The sequence below is a fragment of the Carassius carassius genome, chromosome 1 (assembly GCF_963082965.1).
Source record: "Carassius carassius chromosome 1, fCarCar2.1, whole genome shotgun sequence".
In the NCBI taxonomy this organism is placed as follows: Eukaryota; Metazoa; Chordata; class Actinopteri; order Cypriniformes; family Cyprinidae; genus Carassius; species Carassius carassius.
In genome coordinates, this window is record NC_081755.1 from 52,848,889 (window position 1) to 52,875,638 (window position 26,750).

The 26,750-nt window shown below is 41.7% G+C and overlaps 1 protein-coding gene across 1 annotated transcript in view; it reads right to left on the reverse strand.

Moving 5' to 3' along the window:
- Positions 1–289: 289 nt before the first annotated feature.
- The window catches only part of LOC132159307 (gastrula zinc finger protein XlCGF57.1-like), a 65,250-nt gene continuing 38,789 nt past the window's right edge, over positions 290–26,750 (reverse strand). The window contains exons 2-3 of the mRNA XM_059568855.1: positions 18,985–20,226; positions 290–619 (exon numbers count right to left, since the gene is read on the reverse strand). Coding sequence (XP_059424838.1) covers positions 300–619; positions 18,985–20,226 — 1,562 coding nt within the window. The 3' untranslated portion in view covers positions 290–299. The remainder of the gene's footprint in view (positions 620–18,984; positions 20,227–26,750) is intronic.

Here is a 26,750-nt window from a genome sequence, read left to right on the forward strand (position 1 = left end):
AGATCTTACAGAAAGTAGGTCACAGGTCATCCACAGGGAAGAGTAGATGATCTCAGAAAAGTCGAACAGAGCATTTTGGCCAATTGGGGACTGCGGAAGTTTTCCAGCGCGAACGTGGTGGTGGTTCAAGAGGTTGCCACTCTCTGACTCTTATCATGAATCGCCCGGTGTTGTGTAATATTCGGTTCCTGTGAAAAACTGTTCCCGTTGGTGGAGTTAACATGAACATTCATTAGTTCCCTTATTGTGAGCGTGTCCTTGAAACAACGTGCAAACGAATGGAACAATTCAATTTCAAATCATTTTGTCATAATAATAGCTCCACAAGTGAACGGCTTCTCTCCAGTGTGAATTCTCATATGTGATGTAAGGTATCTTTTTATTGTGAAGCTCTTCCCGCATTGATCACATGTGTATGGTTTCTCTTCCGTGTGGATGTTCATGTGATCCTTAAGGTTTGATGATCGTGAGAAACTCTTTCCACATTGAGTGCAGGTGAAAGATTTATTGGTTCTTTTTTTCTTTAAATCTTTCTGTTTGGGTTTTTCTCCACTTCTGACATGATTTTTCTTCTCAGATTCACTCAATTCTTCTTTTTCCTCATTGTCTTTAATCAACTCTGAAACAAAAGTAAAAACAGTACATATGTCAGTGTGATGGATCTGCCACAAGAATTAGCAAATCACAACAACAACAAAAAGTCCATAGCCACAAACTGCAGCAAAGCAGTCTTCAATTGTGACAGTCTGTATTGAATCTTGTTGAAACAAGAAAAAAAGTGATCAAGCCTCATCAGAGGTACAAAAACGTTAACAGTTTAAAAAGGTCAAGTCATGTTCCATTTAGGTTCAATCACAGGGAACATAAAGCATTCCCAAGGGCATAATCATGCTAGAGCCTCTCAACCTGACCGAGGACCATAAAACTTCACCACCTTTCCAGGATACATCACATAAGACTTACTAGACAAGACATACACTGAATTTATAAGAGTCATTCTTTGAAACTGTGGAATTGTGTCCCTCTGGCCTTTTTAAGTGTATTTTATCTATTGGGTCACCGAAATCTTTGAGATATATATATATATATATATATATATATATATATATATATAAACAAAACTAGAGGTATTTTGTATTGCTTGGCGGGAAAGTAACCTATCCTACAGAAAAGCATTAAAAACTGCTAGATCCGATTACTTTTATATTCTTTTAGAAGAAAACAAACATAACCCCAGGTATTTATTCAATACAGTGGCTAAATTAACAAAAAATAAAGCCTCAACAAGTGTTGATATTACCCAACATCACAGCAGTAATGACTTTATGAACTACTTTACTTCTAAAATCGATACTATTAGAGATAAAATTGTAACCATTCAGCCGTCAGCTACAGTATCACATCAGACAGTGCACTATAGACCCCTGAGGAACAGTTCCACTCATTCTCTACTATAGGAAAGGAAGAATTGTATAAACTTGTTAAAGGGTCATGAAACCCCAGACTACTTATTCTAAGATTTTAGCAGAGGTGTTTGTGTTGCACATCATAGAAGACAATGTTAGCATCCGCTTATTTTAACTGTTGGAGAAATTGGTTAATTTTAAGCTTTTTTGCTCTATTTTCATCTTCCGGATTTAGAATCTACATTGTGTTGACGTCACGATTTTTGATGTGGCAATGGACTATAGTACATTGATGACGCGTCGGTGTCTATTCAATTATTCATGAGATTGCGTGTTTATCCTATGAGAAGACGCTTCGCTTAATTATTCACAACAGCATGTGTTCATTTGCTATGAAAGACGCATCAGACTGTGAAATAAAAATATTTTTAATGAAATTCAGGTCGCGGTCGGTCGGGTCGTTTGAAATAAAGATGCCAATTAAACCTTTGTAATTTATAAGGTACTAGACACAATTTTGAAATACATTGGCCTACACTTTATTGGCTGAATAACTGCCATGAATAGAGTGAACACCTGTCCTGCTTTACGTTGTACTGTACAGCAATTTTACCCTTTGTCCCGCCTCACGCAAACTGAGCATCTGTCCCGCTTTTTCATTCGACCCTGCCTAATAAATACACAGATACGTCCATAGACGTACTGTCAACTTATGTCCAATAGTTCAGAGGAGAGCAATAAAAGCGTTGGTCGATAGGCTGAGTCATACGTCAATCAAACTGTTGACTGGTGCACGAAGCCTCCTCAACATTCAACAATCTCAAATTGGAAAGCGCGCACGCTGTTCGGTCAGGTTAAGCAGCCATGGCCAGTGTGGCCATGAAAAAAAGAAGATGCACTTTTAAAAGCGAATGGACTGCAACATACTCTTGGTTAAACCTGTAGATGGCGAAGCAAAGAGAGCTTTTTGCATTTTATGCAAAAGCAGTTTTTCTGTGGGACATGGTGAAGAAATACGACGTGGGAGACATGGTGCATGTGAATACCACAGAAAAAAAGCACATCATCAAGAAACATGCAAATCAGTGCAATCGTTTTTCAATAAACCAAATGACCCACAGGCTGACAAAGTTTCAGGAGCAGAAGTGACGAGCATTTATCATGCCATACATCACACACATTCATATCGTTCTACCGACTGCAGTAACAAGATTCTGAAATAGCTAAAAAAAAAAAAAAGCTGTAGAAGCTTTGGGTGATATTTTGGGTCAGGCAGTGTCTTAAACTTTTAGTTGGTGGGTTCAAAAAAAATATAGGCGATATATTATGGAAAGCTTGAAATGTCTACTTTTAAATGAAAATATTCAAACCAAAATATATAGGCTATAATCTGAATATGTAATCCATATGAAATGTGCATTTCTCTCTGGCGTCCATGGTGAGCCCGCATCATCAACTTAATCATTGCAGCGACACAGAAAACACCAGTTTATTACTAAACAATTAAATGTCTCCTTGCTAATTTAGATAAAGTCATAATCATTACGGTTCTTTGTGGCAAGCCTTGTGTGCGGTCATAACACTTATTATCCTGTAGGCTATAGCCTATTTAAGTAATTAAATTAATATAAAGGGGCGACGCATTTACTACTTTTAAAATATGTGGGTCAGGAAGCGGGTCGGTTACAATATTTTCTTTTTCTTTTTTTGCGGTCCGAGTTGCAGTTGGATTAGTTGAAAACATCGGTCGGGTGCGGGTTGTTTATACATTGCATCACTGATGTATGTTAGACCCTATACCATCTAAGCTCCTAAAAGAGGTGCTTCCAGAAATTATAGATCCTCTTCTGACTATTATTAATTCCTCATTGTCATTAGGATATGTCAATGTCAATGTCACCTTTATTTATATAGCGCTTTAAACAAAATACATTGCGTCAAAGCAACTGAACAACATTCATTAGGAAAACAGTGTCAATAATGCAAAAATGAGAGTTAAAGGCAGTTCATCATTGGATTCAGTTATGTCATCTCTGTTCAGTTAAATAGTGTCTGTGCATTTATTTGCAATCAAGTCAACGATATCGCTGTAGATGAAGTGTCCCCAACTAAGCAAGCCAGAGGCGACAGCGGCAAGGAACCGAAACTCCATCGGTGACAGAATGGAGAAAAAAACCTTGGGAGAAACCAGGCTCAGTTGGGGGGCCAGTTCTCCTCTGACCAGACGAAACCAGTAGTTCAATTCCAGGCTGCAGCAAAGTCAGATTGTGCAGAAGAATCATCTGTTTCCTGTGGTCTTGTCCTGGTGCTCCTCTGAGACAAGGTCTTTACAGGGGATCTGTATCTGGGGCTCTAGTTGTCCTGGTCTCCGCTGTCTTTCAGGGATGTAGAGGTCCTTTCTAGGTGCTGATCCACCATCTGGTCTGGATACGTACTGGATCCGGGTGACTGCAGTGACCCTCTGATCTGGACACAGACTGGATCTGGTGGCCATGGTGACCTCGGAACAAGAGAGAAACAGACAAATATTAGCGTAGATGCCATTCTCCTAATGATGTAGCAAGTACATAGGTTGTTATGGGAAGTGTTTCCGGTTCCGGTTTACCTAATTAATGCAGCCTAAAAATCCTTTAACGGATTTGGATAATAAAAGCATATTAGTATGTTATGTGTATGCCAGGTTAAAGAGATGGGTCTTTAATCTAGATTTAAACTGCAAGAGTGTGTCTGCCTCCCGAACAATGTTAGGTAGGTTATTCCAGAGTTTGGGCGCCAAATAGGAAAAGGATCTGCCGCCTGCAGTAGATTTTGATATTCTAGGTATTATCAAATTGCCTGAGTTTTGAGAACGTAGCGGACGTAGAGGATTATAATGTAAAAGGAGCTCATTCAAATACTGAGGTGCTAAACCATTCAGGGCTTTATAAGTAATAAGCAATATTTTAAAATCTATGCGATGCTTGATAGGGAGCCAGTGCAGTGTTGACAGGACCGGGCTAATATGGTCATACTTCCTGGTTCTAGTAAGAACTCTTGCTGCTGCATTTTGGACTAGCTGTAGTTTGTTTACTAAGCGTGCAGAACAACCACCCAATAAAGCATTACAATAATCTAACCTTGAGGTCATAAATGCATGGATTAACATTTCTGCATTTGACATTGAGAGCATAGGCCGTAATTTAGATATATTTTTGAGATGGAAAAATGCAGTTTTACAAATGCTAGAAACGTGGCTTTCTAAGGAAAGATTGCGATCTTGCGATGAAGATATGTCCCCAAAACCTTCAAACTGGCTGTTATTAAGACTCTCATCAAAAAACCACAACTTGACCCCAAATAACTAGTTAATCATAGACCAATCTCAAATCTCCTTTTTCTGTCCAAGATACTAGAAAAGGTGGTAGCCTCACAATTATATTCCTTCTTAGAGAAAAATGGTATATGTGAGGATTTCCAGTCAGGATTTAGACCATATCATAGTACTGAGACTGCTCTCCTTAGAGTTACAAATGACCTGCTCTTAAAATCTCTGCAACTCTAAGACTTGATGGCTGCTCTGTCAATTCTTCGTCATCAGTTAGGAACCTAGGTGTGCTATTTGATTGCAATCTTTCCTTAGAAAGCCACATTTCTAGCATTTGTAAAACTGCATTTTTCCATCTCAAAAATATATCTAAATTACGGCCTATGCTCTCAATGTCAAATGCAGAAATGCTAATCCATGCATTTATGACCTCAAGGTTAGATTATTGTAATGCTTTATTGGGTGGTTGGTCTGCACGCTTAGTAAACAAACTACAGCTAGTCCAAAATGCAGCAGCAAGAGTTCTTACTAGAACCAGGAAGTATGACCATATTAGCCCGGTCCTGTCAACACTGCACTGGCTCTCTATCAAACATCGTATAGATTTTAAAATATTGCTTATTACTTATAAAGCCCTGAACGGTTCAGCACCTCAGTATTTGAGTGAGCTCCTTTCACATTATAATCCTTTAAGTCCACTACGCTCTCAAAACTCAGGCAATTTGATAATTGTCACGGTTCATGAATTCACCGTCTCCTGCTGGGTTCATGTTACGTCATGTTGATTGTTTCATGTGGGTGTTACCCACGCAGGGTGTTACCCATGCAGCTCATTCCAACAGCTTACTAAATGCCCTGTCTTTCGTCTCTTGTTTGTCAGATCGTTGTTTGACCATGCTGCGCCTCTCCGCTGAGATGAGACGGGTCTTTGATCGGGCCGTCGCCGGGAGAGAGCCGGCCAGGAGACTCGCTGAGCTACGTCAGCACGAGAGATCCGTCTCAGACTAATTCATCGAGTTCCGAACCCTGGCGGTGGAGTGTCATTGGAACGAGGAGGCGAAGTGGGACATGTTCCTGCATGGGCTGGCTGACCGCGTCCAGAAGGAGATCTACGCCCTGGATCTCCCTACTTCACTGAATGGGCTTATAGAACTGGCTTTGCGGGTCGACGCACGTCTGACGCGGATGGAGAGGCGGAGCTTACCCAGTTCCACATCCAGGACACAGACTGAAGTGCGGTTCAGCGGCGGGGACGCGGCCAGCCCCTCCTACGATCACGAGCCCATGCAGGTAGGGCGACCTCGGCTTTCCAGGGAGGAGAAGGAGAGGTGGAGGTCCCTGGGCCTATGCCTCAACTGCGGGGGAACTGGACATCACGCTTACACCTGTCCGGTAAAAGGCCAAGCCCGGTAGTACGTATGAGGCTACTATCGGGTGGGATCTCCGCCGAGAAGACCTCATCATCATCTACGCTCCTTCCGGTAAGACTAAGATGGTCAGCAAAGACCCACGACTGTCAAGCACTACTGGACTCAGGGGCAGAAGGTAATTTCATGGACAGTACACTGGCACACAGACTACACATTCCCCTCAGAGCCCTTCTGCACCACATCACGGTTCAGGCCCTCAATGGACAGAAAATTCCAGTCATATCTCACGTCACTGAAGACATCACCCTCTTCACATCAGGCAATCACTCTGAAACCATTTCCTTCCACATCCTTGACTCTCCTCTGGCACCCATAGTCCTCGGTCACCCCTGGCTCCTCCTCCACAACCCCAAAATAGACTGGTCCTCAAACTCCATTCTAACTTGGTGTAACAGATGCCATGAGTCTTGTTTAGTGTCTGCCTGTCCGTCTGTTTCTATGTCTGTGTTACAGGAGGAAGCGGTGGATTTGTCTAACGTGCCCGCCGAGTACCTCCACCTGAAGGAAGTGTTCAGTAAGTCTTGTGCTGCTTCTCTTCTTCCGCATCGTCCCTACGACTGTGCCATAGAATTACTGTCAGGTAAGTCTCCGCCTAAAGGGAAATTATATTCACTTTCTGTTCCGCAAAGGGAGGCTATGGAGAAATATATTTCTGATTCTCTAGCTTTGAAGTTCATCCACCCTTCCTCTTCTCCAGCGGGGGCGGGGTTCTTTTTTGTGGGGAAGAGGGACGGATCACTGCGACCTTGTATTGATTACCGGGGACTGAACAACATCACGGTAAAGAATACTTATCCTTTGCCGTTGATGTCTTCAGCCTTCGAGAGGTTGCAGGGAGCGTCGATTTTCACAAAACTGGACTTACATAATGCTTATCATTTGGTCCGTACCAGGGAGGGGGATGAAAGGAAGACCGCTTTTAATACCCCCAGAGGGCACTTTGAATACTTGGTCATACCCTTCGGGCTTTCCAACTCCCCAGCGGTCTTCCAGGCACTCGTCAACGACGTGCTGCAAGATATGATTGATCAGTTCATATATGTCTACCTGGACGACATATTGATTTTTTCTTTTTCTCTCCAGGAACATGTGCAGCACGTCCGACGAGTGCTTCAGAGGTTGCTAGAAAATGGGCTTTTTGTCAAAGCAGAGAAATGTGAATTTCATGCACAGTCGGTTCCATTTCTGGGGTATATCGTGTCGACTGAGGGAATACGCATGGATCCCGAGAAGGTTAAGGCTGTGGTAGAGTGGCCAAGTCCAGATTCCCGTAAGGCCCTACAGAGGTTTCTGGGGTTCGTCAACTTCTACCGGCGTTTTATTCGCAACTTCAGCCAACTAGCCGCACCTCTGACCGCCTTGACCTCCGCCAAAACTATGTTCAGGTGGTCAGACACAGCCGAGGCTGTGTTTGCCAAACTGAAGAGCTGCTTTGTTTCAGCCCCTATCTTGATCACCCCTGACCCAGCACGTCAGTTTGTGGTGGAGGTCGATGCGATGGAGGTGGGGGTTGGAACGGTGTTTTCTCAACGTTCTCCCTCAGACGACAAGGTCCACCCATGCACGTATTTTTCTTATCGTTTATCTCCTGCCGAACGAAATTATGATATTGGTAACCAAGAATTGTTGGCAGTCAGCCACTTATTCGGTCAATCGCATTATGGACTATAGACGGAGGGGACGCGGATTTCAGTACTTGGTGGACTGGGAGGGTTACGGTCCGGAGGAGAGAAGTTGGGTACCAGCTAGGGACATCCTGGATCACTCCCTTATCGATGATTACAATCGACAGGTAAGGGATTCTGGGGACGCCAGGAGGCGTCCTTAGGAAGAGGGGTACTGTCACGGTTCATGAATTCACCGTCCCCTGCTTGGTTCATGTTACGTCATGTTGATTGTTTCATGTGGGTGTTACCGCTGATCATCTGATCAGCGGCAGCTGCAGCTCATTCCAACAGCCTACTTAATGCCCTGTCTTTCGTCTCTTGTTTGTCAGATCGTTGTTTGAGGTCCTCGTGGTTCATGTCTGTTCGTCCTCCAGCGTTCCTGCTCATGCTCTGTTTTCTGTTCGGTCGCTTCTGGATTATCACCATCATCCACGGATCTATCACCATCACCACCTCCACCAACGCACTCAAGATACCCACTCACCTGTCTGTGCTGCCGTCAAGGTCCCTGTGTCACTCTCCAACATCCACTCACCATAACCTTCCTTCAATAAACATCATTTACTTGCATTTGCCTCCTGTCCTCCATTTCACCATGACAATAATACCTAGAATATCAAAATCATCTGCGGGCGGCAGATCCTTTTCTTATTTGGCGCCTTAACTCTGGAATAACCTACTTAACATTGTTCGGGAGGAAGACACACTCTTGCAGTTTAAATCTAGATTAAAGACCCATCTCTTTAAGCTTGCTTACACATAACACACTAATATGCTTTTAATATCCAAATCTGTTAAAGGATTTTTAGGCCGCATTAATTAGGTAAACCAGAACCGGGAACACTTCCCATAACACCCGATGTACTTGCTACATCATTAGAAGAATAGCATCTACGCTAATATTAGTCTGTTTCTCTCTTATTCTGAGGTCACCATAGCCACCAGATCCAGTCTGTATCCAGATCAGAGGGTCACTGCAGTCACCCGGATCCAGTATGTATCCAGACCAGATGGTGGATTGGCACCTAGAAAGGACCTCTACAGAGACAAAGGACAAAGACAGTGGAGACCAGAACAACTAGTGCCCCAGATACAGATCCCCAGTAAAGACCTCGTCTCAGATGACCACCAGGACAAGACCACAGGAAACAGATGATTCTTCTGCACAATCTGACTTTGCTGCAGCCTGGAATTGAACTACTGGTTTCGTCTGGTCAGAGGAGAACTGGCCCCCCAACTGAGCCTGGTTTCTCCCAAGGTTTTTTCTCCATTCTGTCCGATGGAGTTTCGGTTCCTTGCCGCTGTCGGCTCTGACTTGCTTAGTTGGGTCACTTCATCTACAGCGATATCGTTGACTTGATTGCAAATAAATGCACAAACACCATTTAAACTGAACAGAGATGACATCACTGAATTCAATGATGAACTGTCTTTAACTGTCATTTTGCATTATTGACACACTGGTTTCCTAATAAATGTTGTTCAGTTGCTTAGACGCAATGTATTGTGTTTAAAGCGTTATATAAATAAAGGTGACTTGACTTGACTTCTGTGTATAGACCACCAGGGCCATATACAGAATTCTTAAAAGAATTAGCAGATTTCCTCTCAGACCTTCTGGTTATAGTTGATAAAGCGCTAATCATGGGAGATTTTAATATTCATGTTGATAATACAAATGATGCATTAGGACTTGTGTTTACTGAACTAATAAACTCTTTTGGAGTCAAGCAAAATGTCACCGGGGCCACTCATCATTTTAATCATACACTAGATTTAATTATATCACATGGAATCTATCTTATTGATATAGATATCGTACCTCAAAGTGATGATGTTACAGACCATTTCCTTGTATCGTGCATGCTGCCTATAACTGATATTAACTATATGTCTCAGCGTTACCGTCTGGGCAGAATTATTGTTCCAGCCACCAAAGACAGATTCGCAAATAACCTACCTGATTTATCTCAAATGCTATTTGTACCCAAAAATACACATGAATTAGACGAAATGACTGAAAACATGGGCACTATTTTCTCTAATACATAAGAAACTTGTTGCTCCCATCAAATTGAAAAAGGTTAGAGAAACACATACTGTGCCATGGTATAACAGTAATACTCACTCTCTCAAGAAAGAAACTTGTAGCCTTGAATGCAAATGGAGAAAAACTAACTTGGAAGTTTTTAGAATTGCAAGGAAAAACAGTATGTCCAGCTATAGACAGGCTCTAAAATCTGCAAGGGCAGAGCATATCCACAAACTCATAGAAAATAACCCAAACAATCCAAGGTTTTTATTTAGTACAGTGGCTAAATTAACAAATAACCAGATGCCACCTGATTCAAATATTCCATCAACGTTTAATAGTAATGACTTTATGAACTTCTTCACTGCTAAAATAGATAACATTAAAAATACAATAGCGAATGTAGATTCTACAGCGTCTAACACTTCAGTTTTTATCCATCGCACCCAAAGATACACTGCAGTGCATTACAACTATAGGCCAGCTTAATAAACGTATCACTATCTAAACCAACAACATGTTTATTAGATCCTGTACCCACTAAATTACTGAAAGAGTTGTTACCTGTAGCCGAAGAACCACTTCTCAATATTATTAACTCATCGTTATCTTTAGGTCACGTCCCAAAACCATTTAAGCTGGCGGTTAATAAGCCTCTTACGAAACCAAAACTAGTGAACTGGGCAAATTATAGGCTTATTTCAAATCTTCCATTTATGTCTAAAATTTTAGAAAAAGTTGTATCTCCTTCCTGCATAAAAAAAAAAAGATCTGTATGAAGATTTTCAATCAGGTTTCAGGCCCCAACATAACACAGAAACTGCACTTGTTAAAATTACAAATGACCTGCTTCTTGTGTCAGATCAAGGTTGCATCTCATTGCTAGTTTTACTTGATCTTAGTGCTGCGTTCGACACCATAAATTATGACATATTCATAGATAGATTACAAAACTATACAGGTATTTCAAGGGCAGGCTCTAAGATGGTTTAGATCCTACCTGTCTGATAGCTACCATTTTTTTATTTAAATGGGGAGTCCTCTCATTTTTCACCAGTAAAATATTGAGTGCCACAAGGATCCGTCCTAGATCCCCTTCTATTTTCAATATACATGTTGCCCATTGGTAATATTATGAGAAAATATGGGATTAGTTTCCACTGTTATGCTGATGATACTCTATAGCTATATATCTCAACGAGACCAGATGAAACTTCTAAATGATCTAAGCTAACAGAGTGTGTTAAAAATCTAAAAGATTAGACGACAAATAATATTCTTCTATGAAATTCGGATAAGACAGATATATTAATTATTTGACCAAAAAAAACAGTACACGGAATCTTGTAGATTACAACTTGCAACTAAACGGATGTACTGTTACTTCCTCTACAGTCAAAAATCTGATGCTAATGATGTCTCTATTTGTTTCTATGTTTTGCCACGGGATTTACATCCCGTGTTAACTAGGATTTACACAAGCTCCAGTCTGGATCCAGAACACCTGAGAAGAGATGATGTTGACCCTCAGAGGACCCCAGATGATGCTAACCCTGAATCAACAAACAGAACTAACAAATATTGCTACAAGTGTGACTGCATCATATAATAATAATTTCTGTTATAATGTTCATCGTCTGGTTGATTAAGTCTTGTATTAGTTTTTTCTGAACAATCCTGTCATATACTCACAAATTGACAGTCACCACTTATAAGCTACTACTAAATGTTGTCGAAATGTAATTTTTCTGTAAAGTTCCTTTGTAATGATTTGTATCGTAAAAAGCACTATACAAATAAACTTGAATTGAATTGACTCCTTTATATAATGTTAAAAAACAAGACATACATTGTATCTACATACAAAATTATAAACGCAACTAATTTTGTTTTTGCCACCATTTTTCATTAGCTTAACTCAAAGATCTAAGACTTTTTCTAAGTACCGTATTTTTTGGACTATAAGTCGCACCTGAGTATAAGTCGCATCAGTTCAAAAATACGTCATGACGAGGAAAAAAACATGTATAAGTCGCACTGGACTATAAGTCGCATTTATTTAGAACCAAGAACCAAGGGAAAACATAACAGTCTACAGCCACGAGAGGGTGCTCTATGTTTTCAGTGTAGACTACAGGAGCACAGAGCAGCACAGAGCAGCATAGAGCGCCCTCTTGTGGCTGTAGACGGTAATGTTTTCTCTTGGTTCATTTCTCACGGTTCATGTCAAATTAATTTTGATAAATAAGTCGCACCTGACTATAAGTCGCAGGACCAGGCAAACCAAGAAAAAAAGTGCGACTTATAGTCCGGAAAATACGGTACACAAAAGGCCTATTTCGCTAAAACGTTGTTCACAAATCTGTCTAAATCTGTGTTAGTGAGCACTCCATCCACTTCACAGGTGTGACATATCAAGCTCATTATTAGATAGCATGATTTTTGCACAGGTGTGTCATAGGCTGACCACAATAAAAGGCCACTCTAAAGTATGCAGTTTAATCACACAGCACAATGCAACACATGTTGCAAGTTTTGAGGAAGTGTGCAATTGGCATGCTGACTGCAGGAATGTCCACCACAATTGTTGCCCGTGAATTTTATGTTAATTTCTCTACCATAAGCCATCTCCAAAGGCGTTTCAGAGAATTTGGCAGTACATCCAACTGGCCTCACAACTGCAGACCATGTGTAACCACACCAGCCAATGTAACCCCTCTCTACTGGGTCCTCTACGCCACTACTCGCACTCACTCCGAGCGGGGCTCGAACCCGGGATGCACTAACAAGGAGGCTAAATGGCTACAGCCACTAGCGTCTGTCGCTAGTGCGTCTCTTGAGATCGGGGAGTGAGGTTTACCTGCACAGCACTACTCGCTGGCCTCCATTACACCAAGACCTTCAAACCAAGCATCTTCTCCTCCAAGATCATCTGAGACCAGCCACCCGGACAGATGTGTCAACAATCGGTTTGCATAACCAAAGAATTTCTGCACAAACTCTAAGAAACCCTCTCAGGGAAGCTCATCTTTATGCTCGTCATCCTCATTGGGGTATCAACCTGACTGTAGTTCATTGTCATAACCGACTTGAGTGGGCAAATGCTCACATTCGATGGTGTCTGGCACTTTGGAGACATGTTCTCTTCATGGATGAATTCCGGTTTTCACTCTACAGGGCAGAGGGCAGATGGCAGACAGCGTGTATGGTGTCGTGTGGGTGAGCAGTTTGCTGATGTCAGCGTTGTGGATATAGTGGCCCGTGGTGGCGGAGGGGTCATGGTATGGTCAGGTGTATGTTATGTGTATTTTAATAAGGTATTTTGAATGCACAGAGATACCCTGACGAGATACTGAGTCCCATTTTTGTGCCATTCATCCACAACCATCACCTCATGTTGCAGCATGATAATGCATGGCCCCATGCTACAAGGATCTGTACACAATTCCTGGAAGCTGAAAACATCCCAGTTCTTGCATGGCCAGCATACTCACTGGACATGTCACCCATTGAGCACATTTCGGATGCTCTGGATTGGCATATACAACCGTGTGTTTCAGTTCCTGCCAATATCCAGCAACTTCACACAGCCATTAAAGTGGAGTGGACCATCATTCCACGGGCCACAATCAACCACCTGATCAACTCTATGTGAAGGAGATGTGTTGCACTGCATGAGGCAAATGGTGGTCACACCAGAAACTGACTGGTTTTTGGACCCCGCAATACAGTTAAACTGCACATTTTAGAGTTGCCTTTTATTGTGGCCAGCCTATTGCTGGTAATAATATAATCTGAAATTATCTTGTTTTGTTTGTTTTCAGTGGACACCATCTATTTTTATTCTTGCCCTCGTGGCTTTCTATGAAAGTGCACTTGGGATATGAATAATACAAATATCCATACATTATACTATTCACTTAAATATCACAATTACTTTGTTATTTTAATAATATACATGATTTCTTAATATAATGCGTACCATGTGCTCTCCTGTTATACACTACATTTTTTTCAGATGCCAGGTGTGTTTTCATGTGTCTTCACTGAGGAGGGGGTTGACTCTTGTGACATTGTGATAAAGCCCAGATCGGTGGACTGTTGCAGTGATGATTGCCATGTTGATCATAGAGACCCTCAAACGTACTGTGAGGGTCTGCTGGGAACGTTTGGCCGGGTCTCCTGTCAGAGAGATCTTCAACTCCCACCTCCGGCAGAGCTTCGACCGGATCCCGAGGGAGGCTGGAGATATTGAGTCCGAGTGGACCATGTTCTCCACCTCCATTGTCGAAGCGGCCGCTCGGAGCTGTGGCCGTAAGGTCTCCGGTGCCTGTCGAGGCGGCAATCCCCGAACCCGGTGGTGGACACCGCAAGTAAGGGATGCCGTCAAGCTGAAAAAGGAGTCCTATCGGGCCTGGTTGGCTTGTGGGACTCCTGAGGCAGCTGACAGGTACCGGCAGGCCAAGCGGACTGCAGCCCGGGTGGTTGGGGAGGCAAAAACTCGGGCCTGGGAGGAGTTCGGTGAGGCCATGGAGAAGGACTATCGGTCGGCCTCGAAGAGATTCTGGCAAACCGTCCGGCGCCTCAGGAGAGGGAAGCAGTGCCCTACCAACGCTGTTTACATTAGAGGTGGGGAGCTGTTGACCTCAACTGGGCATGTCGTTGGACGGTGGAAGGAATACTTCGAGGATCTCCTCAATCCCGCTGTCACGTCTTCCATTGAGGAAGCAGAGGCTGAGGGCTCAGATGTGGACTCATTCATCACCCAAGCTGAAGTCACCGAGGTAGTCAAGAAACTCCTTGGTGGCAAGGCACCGGGGGTGGATGAGATCCGCCCTGAGTACCTCAAGTCTCTGGATGTTGTGGGGCTGTCTTGGTTGACAAGCCTCTGCAGCATCGTGTGGCAGTCGGGGACGGTGCCTCTGGGATGGCAGACCGGGGTGGTGGTCCCTCTTTTTAAGAAGGGGGACCGGAGGGTGTGTTCCAACTGCAGGGGGATCACACTTCTCAGCCTCCTTGGGAAAGTCTATGCCAGGGTACTGGAGAGGAGAATCCGGCCAATAGTAGAACCTCGGATTCAGGAGGAACAGTGTGGTTTTCGTCCAGGCCGTGGAACACTGGACCAGCTCTATACCCTCTACAGGGTGCTGGAGGGTTCATGGGAGTTTGCCCAACCAGTCCACATGTGCTTTGTGGATTTGGAGAAGGCATTCGACTGTGTCCCTCACGGCGGCCTGTGGAGGGTGCTCCGGGAGTATGGGGTCCGGGGCCCTTTGCTAAGGGCTATCCGGTCCCTGTACGACCGGAGCAGGAGCTTGGTTCGTATTGCCAGCAGTAAGTCAGACTTGTTCCCGGTGCGTGTTGGACTCCGGCAGGGCTGCCCTTTGTCGCCGGTTCTGTTCATGATTTTTATGGACAGAATTTCTAGGCGCAGCCAGGGGCCGGAGGGGGTCAGGTTTGGTGACAACACGATTTCGTCTCTGCTCTTTGCGGATGATGTTGTTGTGTTGGCCTCATCAAGCCAGGACCTTCAGCATGCACTGGGACGGTTTGCAGCCGAGTGTGAAGTGACTGGGATGAGAATCAGCACCTCCAAATCCGAGGCCATGGTCCTCAGTCGGAAAAGGGTGGCTTGCCCACTCCAGGTTGGTGGATAGTTCCTGCCTCAAGTGGAGGAGTTTAAGTATCTTGGGGTCTTGTTCACGAGTGAGGGAAGGATGGAACGGGAGATTGACAGACGGATCGGTGCAGCTTCTGCAGTAATGCGGTCGATGTACCGGTCTGTCGTGGTGAAGAAAGAGCTGAGCCGCAAGGCGAAGCTCTCGATTTACCGGTCAATCTACGTTCCTACTCTCACCTATGGTCATGAGCTTTGGGTCATGACCGAAAGGACAAGATCCTGGATACAGGCGGCCGAAATGAGCTTTCTCCGCAGGGTGGCTGGGCTATCCCTTAGAGATAGGGTGAGAAGCTCAGTCACCCGGGAGGAGCTCAGAGTAGAGCCGCTGCTCCTCCACATCGAGAGTGGTAAGCTGAGGTGGCTCGGGCATCTGTTCCGGATGCCTCCTGGACGCCTTCCCGGGAAGGTGTTCCGGGCGCGTCCCACTGGGAGGAGACCCCGGGGAAGACCTAGGACACGCTGGAGAGACTATGTCTCCCGGCTGGCCTGGGAACGCCTCGGTGTCCCCCCAGAAGAGCTGGAGGAAGTGTCTAGGGAGAGGGAAGTCTGGGGTTCTCTGCTTAGACTGCTACCCCCGCGACCCTGCCCCGGATAAGCGGAAGAAGATGGTTGGATCATAGAGATGGAGAATGATCAAGTTCTTGGTCAACAATCTAACCAAGGCCCATCTCCATCAGGTGCTCAGTTTGGCCAGTTCTAGGAAGAGTCCTGGTTGTTTCAAACTTCACCCATTAAGGGTAACAGAGACTATATGCATTTTGTGAACCTTGAATGCTGCAGAAATTTTTCTGTGCTATTCCCCAGATCTGTGCCTCGATAAAATCCGATAAAAAGATGCAGGCCCACTGGGTGATGCCACCGCACTCACTCCGACCTAAACAAGGTCTCCTGATCCCCAGTTAAGCCCAGGAGGGGCTCCCATCCTTCCGTTAAACCCAGGGAGGGCTTATGATCCCCAGTTAAGCCCAGTCCCGGGCCTCCATCCTCACACTCGTCTCCAGCGTGGTGCCCGGATCTGGGATTGCCTTGTAACACCTTCCCATCTAAGTAGGTCCATAGGGGTCTCCAAGCGGCCCACCTTCCAACCCCTTGGATGTTGTATGGCAAGATGTCGCGCCTTCCAGAGGGGAGCGTCCAAGCGTGCCGCACAAGCCCTGAAAAGTGAAGCCAAAATGTCGCGATCGCCCCCTGGTGAGTGGTCCTAGTATAGGTCAAACCCCGCCTCCCCATGTTATTCAATGGAACGCGAGACCAACTAAACAATTAAATTACCCTTCAAATATCTTTTTTCCGAAGCTGTTTTTTGTCATTTACTGTAGTTTGTATCACGCTAATGTAAATTCAAGTGTTCGGTTTTAAAATAAGTTGTTTTTTAGATAGTTATTTAATGCTCTAAAAACGGTGGTGTGATGTCGTGATTGACAGCTGTGATTGACAGCTCTCGAGGAGGCACTGAAGCGTCAACAGGCTTTTTTCATGATCTTCGGAGGACTGAGGAGATTGTATTTACCTTATTTTAATGAGATTGGAGTGGAACGGAGCAGACAGAGTTCACAGGAGCAGGACTCCACTTCCAAAACAGTGCAGATTACGGTATGTGCATTCTGCGAGGGAGAGTGAGGGCGGGGCACAGGGGCGGGGCCGTTGATTTCGCGGCTTTAAGGCTTTACCTCCTGCTTGCTACTGCGCATAGCTACTGCGCAGAACTGGTCCCTAGATCGCTATCTGCGCAGGCGCAAGTCCAAGATGTCAGCGCCATATCGGGACACTGGCGGCTTCAGTTTTGACCAATGGAAGAGAGCGAAGGCGAGTCGTCCATCTTTTTTTACAGTCTATGGGAGCGTCATGTCAGGGATTCACCATCACAGCCACCCCATTCATCACCTGGACCTGATTCCTATCACTTCAGATCCCAATCACCAAAGTACTGATAACCTGCACCTGCACCCATCATAAAAACATAAAGCCTTCACCACTTTAGTACTCAGGGATCTGGTCTACAATTCACTACTATGAACTGGTTCCCGACCTCTCTCTTACCTGTCGTTCCTAGGTCCTCAGATATCCCCATGACGATATGCATTGACATTCCTAAGCTTACTCTCCGTGTGTTAATCTCCAGAACTCTGGAAGTGCTCCACTCTACAACTCAACAACACCTTGTCACATTACCACTTGTAAATAAACAGTTCACTTGCACTAAACCCTCTGACTACATCATGGTTTGTGACATAAAGACTCTATGCCGCAAACTTTGAATTTTTCATATACTTTTGAAGCTCTAGATTAGTTGATCCCGATGAAAACTCATCGTCACAGCTGTAAACACGACGGCTTTTTTTCTTTGGTGAGGGGGTTTGGCAGCACGGTATCTTTGTTTCCATTTGGGACGTTAAAGAACGCTATATGCACGTCTACATGTACGACACATGACACTGCTGAAGTATTTCCACTTATGTGTACCATAAGCATCAGATATTTGGCCAACAGTCTGTGGGCATGACATCTGAGGCTGAGACTAGTGACTGGGACTCTGGACACTTTTTATAGACTTGACAGACTCTACCTGAAATGACTCCAGACTTGACTTGACAGGAGGAAAAGGACATTAATATTTTAAAAGCAACTGCAGTCTTTTATCCTTAAATACTTAAATATCCTAATTTATATGTTACATCAGACTTCTCCATGTTGGATTTTAAATGTTTCTATTTATTCTGTCCTGCAAATATTAACTACATTTTAGATATGTTTTTTAACAGGCGGACAATTTTATGTGTGTGTGTTTGTTCACCTGAATGGAAAGGAGCAAGGCCTGTGTTAATGCTATTGAGTAGTCTAATCTTTATGGCCAAAGAAGATATTTTGTTTTATTAATAAATGTTCATTTAAAAGTAACCCAGAATCATCATATTATGTTGCCATTAAATGACAGAGGAATAAAACTTTTAGACATTATTCTTTGAGGAGAAACTCAAAGTCATTAAGTTGGTCTGAATCTCAGTCGAATCTCATGGTTTTAAAGATGAAGATGAATTTTATTTATTGTGAAAACCTTAGATAATGTTTTTATGTTGTGTCACTTGTAATTACAGATTTATCCAGATAATATTTTAACTGAAAATTGAGTGTTTGAAATTATTGAAACACTATTTTCCTATTTCATACTGCAAAGCTGCTTAGATAATCTTAATTGTTAAAAGCACTATATCAGTTTCTCAACTCTGGTCCTAGACATCCCCCAACACTGAACATTTTGTATGTCTCCCTTTTTTGACACACCTATTTCAGTTCCTGGAGTTTCTTTTAATGAGCTACTGAGTTGAATCAGGTGTGTTTGATTAGGGAGACACACAAAAGTTGAACATGAAGGTGAAATATTTATGCTTGATGCATAATTGTGTCACATTTGGGGAGGACATAGCATAAAGTCTGAAAGTGCTGGATCTGAAGATGATTACTTACTGTGATAGTTTTCACATGCAGTGCAGTGACACGGTTTCTCTCCAGTGTGAATCCTCTCATGTAGTTTCAGATTTGATGACCGACTGAATCTCTTGTCACAGTGAGAACACTTGTAAGGTTTCTCTCCAGTGTGAATCCTCTCGTGCTGTTTTAAACACTTTGCTGTAGTAAAAGTCTTTTCACACTCAAAGCACATGTACTCTCTCACAGCAGAATGTATTTTCTGATGTATTTTCAAACTTTGTAGAAATGAAAAACTCTTTCCACACAAATGACATGAATGTGGCTTCTCCTTTGTATGAACTTTCAAGTGTTTCTTCAGTTCTGAATCCCTCAAAAATGTTTTCCCGCATTGATCACATGTGTACAGCTTCTCTCTAGTGTGGATGTTCATGTGTAGCTGAAGGTTTGATGATTGTGAGAAACTCTTCCCGCACTGATCACAAGTGAATGGTTTCTCTCCAGTATGAACTCTCATGTGTCTTGTAAGGTTTGCTTTTAGTGTGAAACTCTTCCCGCACTGATCACATGTGTGCGGTTTCTCTCCAGTGTGAATCATCTCATGCGTTTTCAGGTTTCCTAAATCTCTGAATCTCTTGCCACAGTGTGAACATTGGTAAGGTTTCTCTCCAGTGTGAATCCTCTCATGTCTTTTCAGGTCTCTTGTCTGACTGAATCGCTTGTCACAGTGTGAACACTTGTAAGGTTTCTTTTCAGTGTGAATCCTCTCATGCTGTTTTAAATACTTTGCTGAAGTAAAGGTCTTCTCACACTCAAAGCACATGTACTCTCTCACACCAGTATGTATTTTCTCATGTTCTTTCAAATTTTTTAGATGTGAAAACCTCTTTCCACAAAAATGACATGAATGTGGTCTCTCCTTTGTATGAACTCTCAGGTGTCTCTTCAGTTCTGAAGCAAACAAAAATGTTTTCCCGCATTGATCACAAGTGAACGGCTTCTCTCCAGTGTGAATTCTCACATGTGATGCAAGGTATCTTTTTATTGTGAAGCTCTTCCCGCATTGATCACATGTGTATGGTTTCTCTTCAGTGTGGATGTTCATGTGATCCTTAAGCTTTGATGATCGTGAGAAACTCTTTCCACACTGAGTGCAGGTGAAAGATTTATTGGTTCTTTTTTTCTTTAAATCATTCTGTTCAGGTTTCTCTCCACTTCTAACATGATTTTTCTTCTCAGATTCACTCAGTTCTTCTTTCACCACATTATCTTCAATCAACTCTGAAACAAAAGTAAAAACAGTACATTTGTCAGTGTGATGGATCTGCCACAAGAATTACTTCGGTTTGAAACGACCCTTCAATATGGAGGCCATGATTGTTTTCAATCCTAAGTGCCCTACAGAGTGTGATATATCCCTTTCGGAACGAACCGTGTGTCTCTAGGCACACACCAGGTATCAAATATTTCAAGTCATCTTAATCAAAAATTGAACAATTTTAACTGTTTTGAACAGTAGTTTAGATGGATTTTAACTGGTTTTAATGTTTTAATCTTAAGCCAAATAATGAAGTCTGGGCACTGACTTTTAATAAAGATATTAAAACAAACCAATATAGTAAAGTCTTTTCATTAATTGATCAATGCAAAGATCAAAATTTGGGATGCTCCGATAAGGATTTTGCAGCCGATACCAAGTGCAGATTTCTGATGCTTCAAGCCAGAGATAGGCACTCGAGTTAGTGACTCGGTGTCTTGCATAGCCAGATCTTCAGACTGTTGGCTGAAGGTCTGGAATCTATCGCAGCTTTCATTGGCCAAGGCCCACCCATGAGTCCATTTGACTGACATGTCATACAACTAATCTCAGTTTGTTTTGTTTCAGCGTCACATTTTGGGATGTGGAGATGTGTAAAACTCTTGGACATATTGTAAAGACTTTATGCCACAAACTTTGTCTTTTACACATACTTTTGAAACTCCAGTGTTGATCCTGATAAGCACTCATCGTCATAGCTGTAAACACGACAGCTTTCTTCTTTCTTAAGGTGGTTTGGCACCACAGTATCTTTGTTTCCAGGCAGAATGTTAAAGAACGATATGCACGTCTACCAGAAATCATGTAAAATTCAACCAATGTGATGAGGATTTCGACACTGCTGAAGTGTTTCCACTTTTGTGTCCCATATGCATCAGACATTTAGCCAACAGTCCTTGGGCATGACGTCTGAAGCTGAGACTAGTGACTCGGACTCGAGTCGCATTTTTTATATATTTCAGACTTGACTCAGACACGACCTGAAATTACTCCATACTTGACTTGATCAGAGGAAAAGGAGTCGGGGAAATTTTAAAAGCAACTCAATTCTTTTATACTTTAATACCTATGTAGCTTAACTGATATTCAGACACACTCTCTCTGTTTAAATCTAGATTAAAAACGCATCTCTTTTGCCAAGCATTCGAATAATGTATCTCTTAAATTGTGACTGCAGTTGTATCTGATCAAATGTTCATTATTTTTCTTTAGCTTGGGTTAAACTAATTAATTTTTCATTATCAGATGGGTAAGCCTAGCCAGGCAGGGAAACAGAAAAGTAAAACCCAACTGGGAGATTGGAGCAGGGGCCGCCTCGTGTTTAATATCGACCTCTGGGGCTTGAGGTGGGAAACTGAGAGAAGCGCAAGAAAAATGGAGAAAAGAAAAATGTATTGGTCTGTGTTGTGAGCAGAGGCAGCCTCGCACTGGTGTCTGATTTGGGAGATGGAAGCCACTGAAAAGGAAAAAAGGGGTTATTAGCGGCAGGAGGAAAAAGACTGAGATGTGTGAGTCTGTACTACAAGTGGAGGCAGCCTTGCGCTTTCCTCGGCTGCAGGCATCGGGAAAGAGTGGTTTGTAACATTTTGACGGGAAATGCTGAAATCCCAGAGTAGCCTGCACGGTTGCAAATTTAGTCATTTGTTGTTCAGATTTAGCATTTTTTTTTGACTACCCTAGCAACATGTTCACCCAAAGCACATAGCAAGAAATGGACCTTTTATATATATATATATATATATATATATATATAAACAGAGGTGGGTAGTAACGAGTTACATTTACTTCTTTACATTTACTTATGTAAATTTTTTGGGCAACTAATACTTTTTTGAGTATGTTTAAAGATGGGTACTTTTACTCTTGCTTGAGTAAATTATTTGGAAAAAATCTGTGTCTTTACTTCGTTACTGTGGGCCACGCTCCTCTCGTTACTTTATCTTAATGCAATAAATGTTATAAATGCTTCAGTTTATTCCAAAGACGACGTCTCCTTTTCTTTGGACAATGAGCGATGCTCATTCGCGAATGATTCATTCTTTTGAGTCCACTCTGTTCAAAGGATTGATCAAGCCAATTGGCAAACGAGTGAATTGGTTCATGAATCAGTTTGAATGATTCGTTCAGTTCCCTGCCGCACGCGCTGAGCGTCTGAAGTGGTTCACTCAGAGTTGTAACGTTTAACATCAGCAGCGTTGAAAACGTGGCAAATGTTCAAAGACTATTATTTGCTAGCGATGAAGATCCTTATTAGATGAACACCGCGTGTGCTGTCTACTGTTTAACAGGTAATAACTTGGGCTACATTCGATTACAGTACACGATACCACTGTGACATTAGTTTGTTGTACGTGTGAAGTACGTGCTGAGCCAGAGATAGATGTGTTTTTACAGCACTGCGCATTATAACCAATCACACACGATTCTGTTGAGCTTTTGAATGCAATGGCCAATCATAGGTGTTCAGGTGAGTCATCGCTAAAATGCCGGTGCTTCCTTCACTCGCTCACTGACTGAATACCTCTTTCTGGCGAATTCTCTCGTCAGAAACAACAAAGTGCAGATGTGTGTACGAATCTATAATTAAGATATTGATTTCACAGTGTTAACAGTTTCATTGATTTTAATGGGAGTTTCTGAGAGTGATTGAACTCTAGACTGTCAGTGAAAATGATTTTTGATAATGTAATATTATTTGGTCTCTTTATGAACAATGAAATATTAGTAGCAGTTTTTATATCACATTAACTTTCAATGTTAAATTCACATTTAATATAAAGTCAGTCGTATTAAAAATATGTTATGGCATGACACCTATATCTGTGACTTAAGTAAACAGACAGATGTTCTGTAACTTAACGGTCATGTGAGGAGTTTTCTCTCTCTTCTCTGTGTCAGAGGTTATTTATACATATATAATACATACTTTAAAATATCATTTATTTCATGATGCAAATCCGAATTTTCATCAGCTGTTACTCCAGTTTTCAGAGTTATGATCCTTCAAAATATAAATCTAATATATTGATTTATTACCAGTGCTGGAAACAGTTTTGCTGCTCAATATTTTTTTAGAACCTGTGATATTTTGTTAAGATTATGATAAAAAGAACATCATTGATAGTAAATCAACATATTGGAATGATTCCTGAAGGATTATGTGACATTGAAGACTGGAGTAAAGGCTGATGAAATATATATATTTATACACACACATATAACATACATTTTATCTATATATCTAAATAAAAATAGGCTCAGTATATATGACCCAAAGTAACTAGTAACTAACTACTTGAGTAGATTTGTTATCCGATACTCTTTTACTCTTACTCAAGTAACTATTCAGACTAGTACTTTTACTTGAGTACAGTTTTTGGGTACTCTACCCACCTGTGTGTGTGTATATATATATATATATATTTGTCAACCTTAAAAGTTATTAGATGATAAAAAAGACATGCATTTTCCTCTTAACCACACAAAGAAGAAAGTATTGAAAAGCTACCCAGTGCTGCACGTTGGCTAGAGACTTGCCTAGTAATAGCATTCAGGAGGAGGTTAATGGGTTAATGAATTAATGAAGAATAAACACCAACCTTTTTGTTCTTCAGTATCTTCAGTGTGTTTGATTCTGCATGGTTCTGGATCTCTCATCTCCTCTCTTTCCTCTTTAATAAACTCAATCTTTACAGATTTCATCTCTTCCTGATGGTTTGATGCTCCTCTTCACTTGAGAACTGATGCAGATATTCCTGCATTTATTGTTGAATCGATGAATGTGAGATTGTTGTCAGAGGAGTGTCACTGAACATGAATTTCTGTGTGGAAGAAGCAGATTTAAATAAACAATAAATCAAAGATGCATTAAGTGCTGTCTCTTTTTAAATCATTACTATATTATACCACAGTAGTGAATTGTGACTCTTGAACCTTGAAAAACTACCAGCCTAGCTTTACAGTGTTGTGTTGTCTTCTAAAACTCATCTCTGACAGTAACACCTCTGAAACAAGAAGCTATTCCAGACTTAATGCGATCACAAACCAACTCTGGACACCTTTCAAATGCCAAAAGCCTATGCAAAATGTTAATTATCTTACATTAATAGTGTATTTTATTATTATTATTATTAGTAGTACTGACCTAAATACGATATTTCAAATAAAAGTTGTTTACATATAGTCTACAAGAGAAACGAATAGTTGAATTTTTGAAAATGACCCCTTTTCAAAAGTTTACATCCCCTTGATTCCTAACACAGTGTTGTTACCTGATTGATCCACAGCTGTTTTTAAGTGATAGTTGTTCATGAGTCCCTTGCTTGTTCTGAACAGTTAAACTTCCTGCTGTTCTTCAGAAAAATCCTTCAGCTCTAGGGATGTAACGATTATCTGTGAGCTGGTTGAAAATCGATTTGAATATGTGTCGATTCAAATTGGTTGAGACGCTTAAATGAATCGCGGTAGGAGTTTATATAAATGTATGTCTGATGAGAGCTTGCTGTCTTTAGAAAAGTTTATACTATAGTTTTTCCTTTCATCTTGCTTCTGTGTAATGAATATTAGTTTACAGTGAAATTTTGGACAATTTCTCTAGCCATCTGAACAGATAATTGTTTTTCCACCATGAATGATAGTAATAAGGAAACACATAGCTATTTTTTTTATTTTTTTGGTATTGTTTTGAAAATAATATATAGGTGCAGTATCACACATTAAACATGACACTACTTTGGTATAATGCAAAAAAAAATAAAATAAATGTAACCTTTTCCCAACACTTATGAAGCCAAAATGTTACCGCATGCCAGGAATGACCTATATATATTAACGTCTAAGGTTAATACTTGTTCAAAACAATCACTTTAGCAAAAGTTTTTGTAGGCTATTCTCTGCTTATATATATATTTTTTTACCCCAAATACCAACAAAAGTTTTTTGTTTGTTTTGCAAAATGTAAATGTTTGTTTGCAAAAGAATCTGAGAGATACGTGTTTAAATTTACTTTCCTCATTTGTGAAACAATTTGTCCTGAACAACTTTACATCTTACAACTGAACATCTTTTATGAACATTAGACACAATATGATCGTTTTTGAACGAAGAGCATTTCTAGAGTAAAAGTCTCTTTCTGCACAGAACACAAGTTATTAAAGTAAATCACTCCAGCGCTATTCATACGAGAATCTGACTTGACCTCAAACCTAATTACGCAAAACAATCCATGCATGACACCAAACAGCAAATAAATAGTGAAGGAAAAGCAGAAAAGAGGTCTCACATTCAACTCTCACGCCAGCTCCCAATATTTACTCGCGCATGCGCACACCGAGGGATCCTCCGCTTCGGTTCTTCTTCTTCGACTTTTTTCTTATGGCGGTTGGCAAACTATCTTTGGGTGAATATACCGCCACCTACCAGGATGGAGTGTTGTAAATCGAGTTAAAGGAAAAACTGAAAGGGTAAACAAAGAATTTATATATATATATATATATATATATATATATATGTATGTATATATATGTGCAGTTCCCTAAATCCTGTTCATTAATTCGGTGTCTTTGAGATATTTAAACAGTATGTAAAACATGTCTATAGTTGCATCTTTACTGAACAATTTGTTAAGTGAGATCGGATTAATTCCTATATTAAGTGCTTCTGCAAGTTGTAATCTTTCATTCTCATGTCCTTTACATTTAACTAAAATATGTTCAACTGTTTCAGGAAGATCACATTTAACACAAAGTCCAGACTCATGTTCTCCTATTTCATATAATGATTGATTAAGTGCAGTGTGGCTTGTTTTCTTTCGCTGATTAAGACTGGAATTTCTCTATTCTCAGTCAACAATTTGATCTCACAATGATGTCACTATGAGCTCACAATATTCTCATGGTGCGGTCATAATGTGAGTGTCACAGTGAACTAAAAGTGTAACCACACAGAGCTCTCACTGTGTGCTCATACTTTGTTCACAACATGAGGTCACTGCACAATCACAGTGCACTCATACTGTGGTCGAAATATGAGGTCACATCACACTCACTGTGTGCTCATACTGTGATCACTGTGTGCTCATACTGTGGTCACTGTTAGCTCATACTGTGATCACTGTGTGCTCATACTGTGGTCACTGTTAGCTCATACTGTGATCACTGTGTGCTCATACTGTGATCACTGTGAGGTCACTGTGCACTCACTGTGTGCTCATACTGTGGTCACTGTGTGCTCATACTGTGGTCACTGAGGTCACTGCGCACTCACTGTGTTGCTCATACTGTGGTCACTGTGTGCTCATACTGTGGTCACTGTGTGCTCATACTGTGATCACTGTGTGCTCAAACTGTGGTCACTGTTAGCTCATACTGTGATCACTGTGTGCTCATACTGTGGTCACTGTGTGCTCATACTGTGATCACTGTGTGCTCATACTGTGGTCACTGTGTGCTCATACTGTGGTCACTGTGTGCTCATACTGTGATCACTG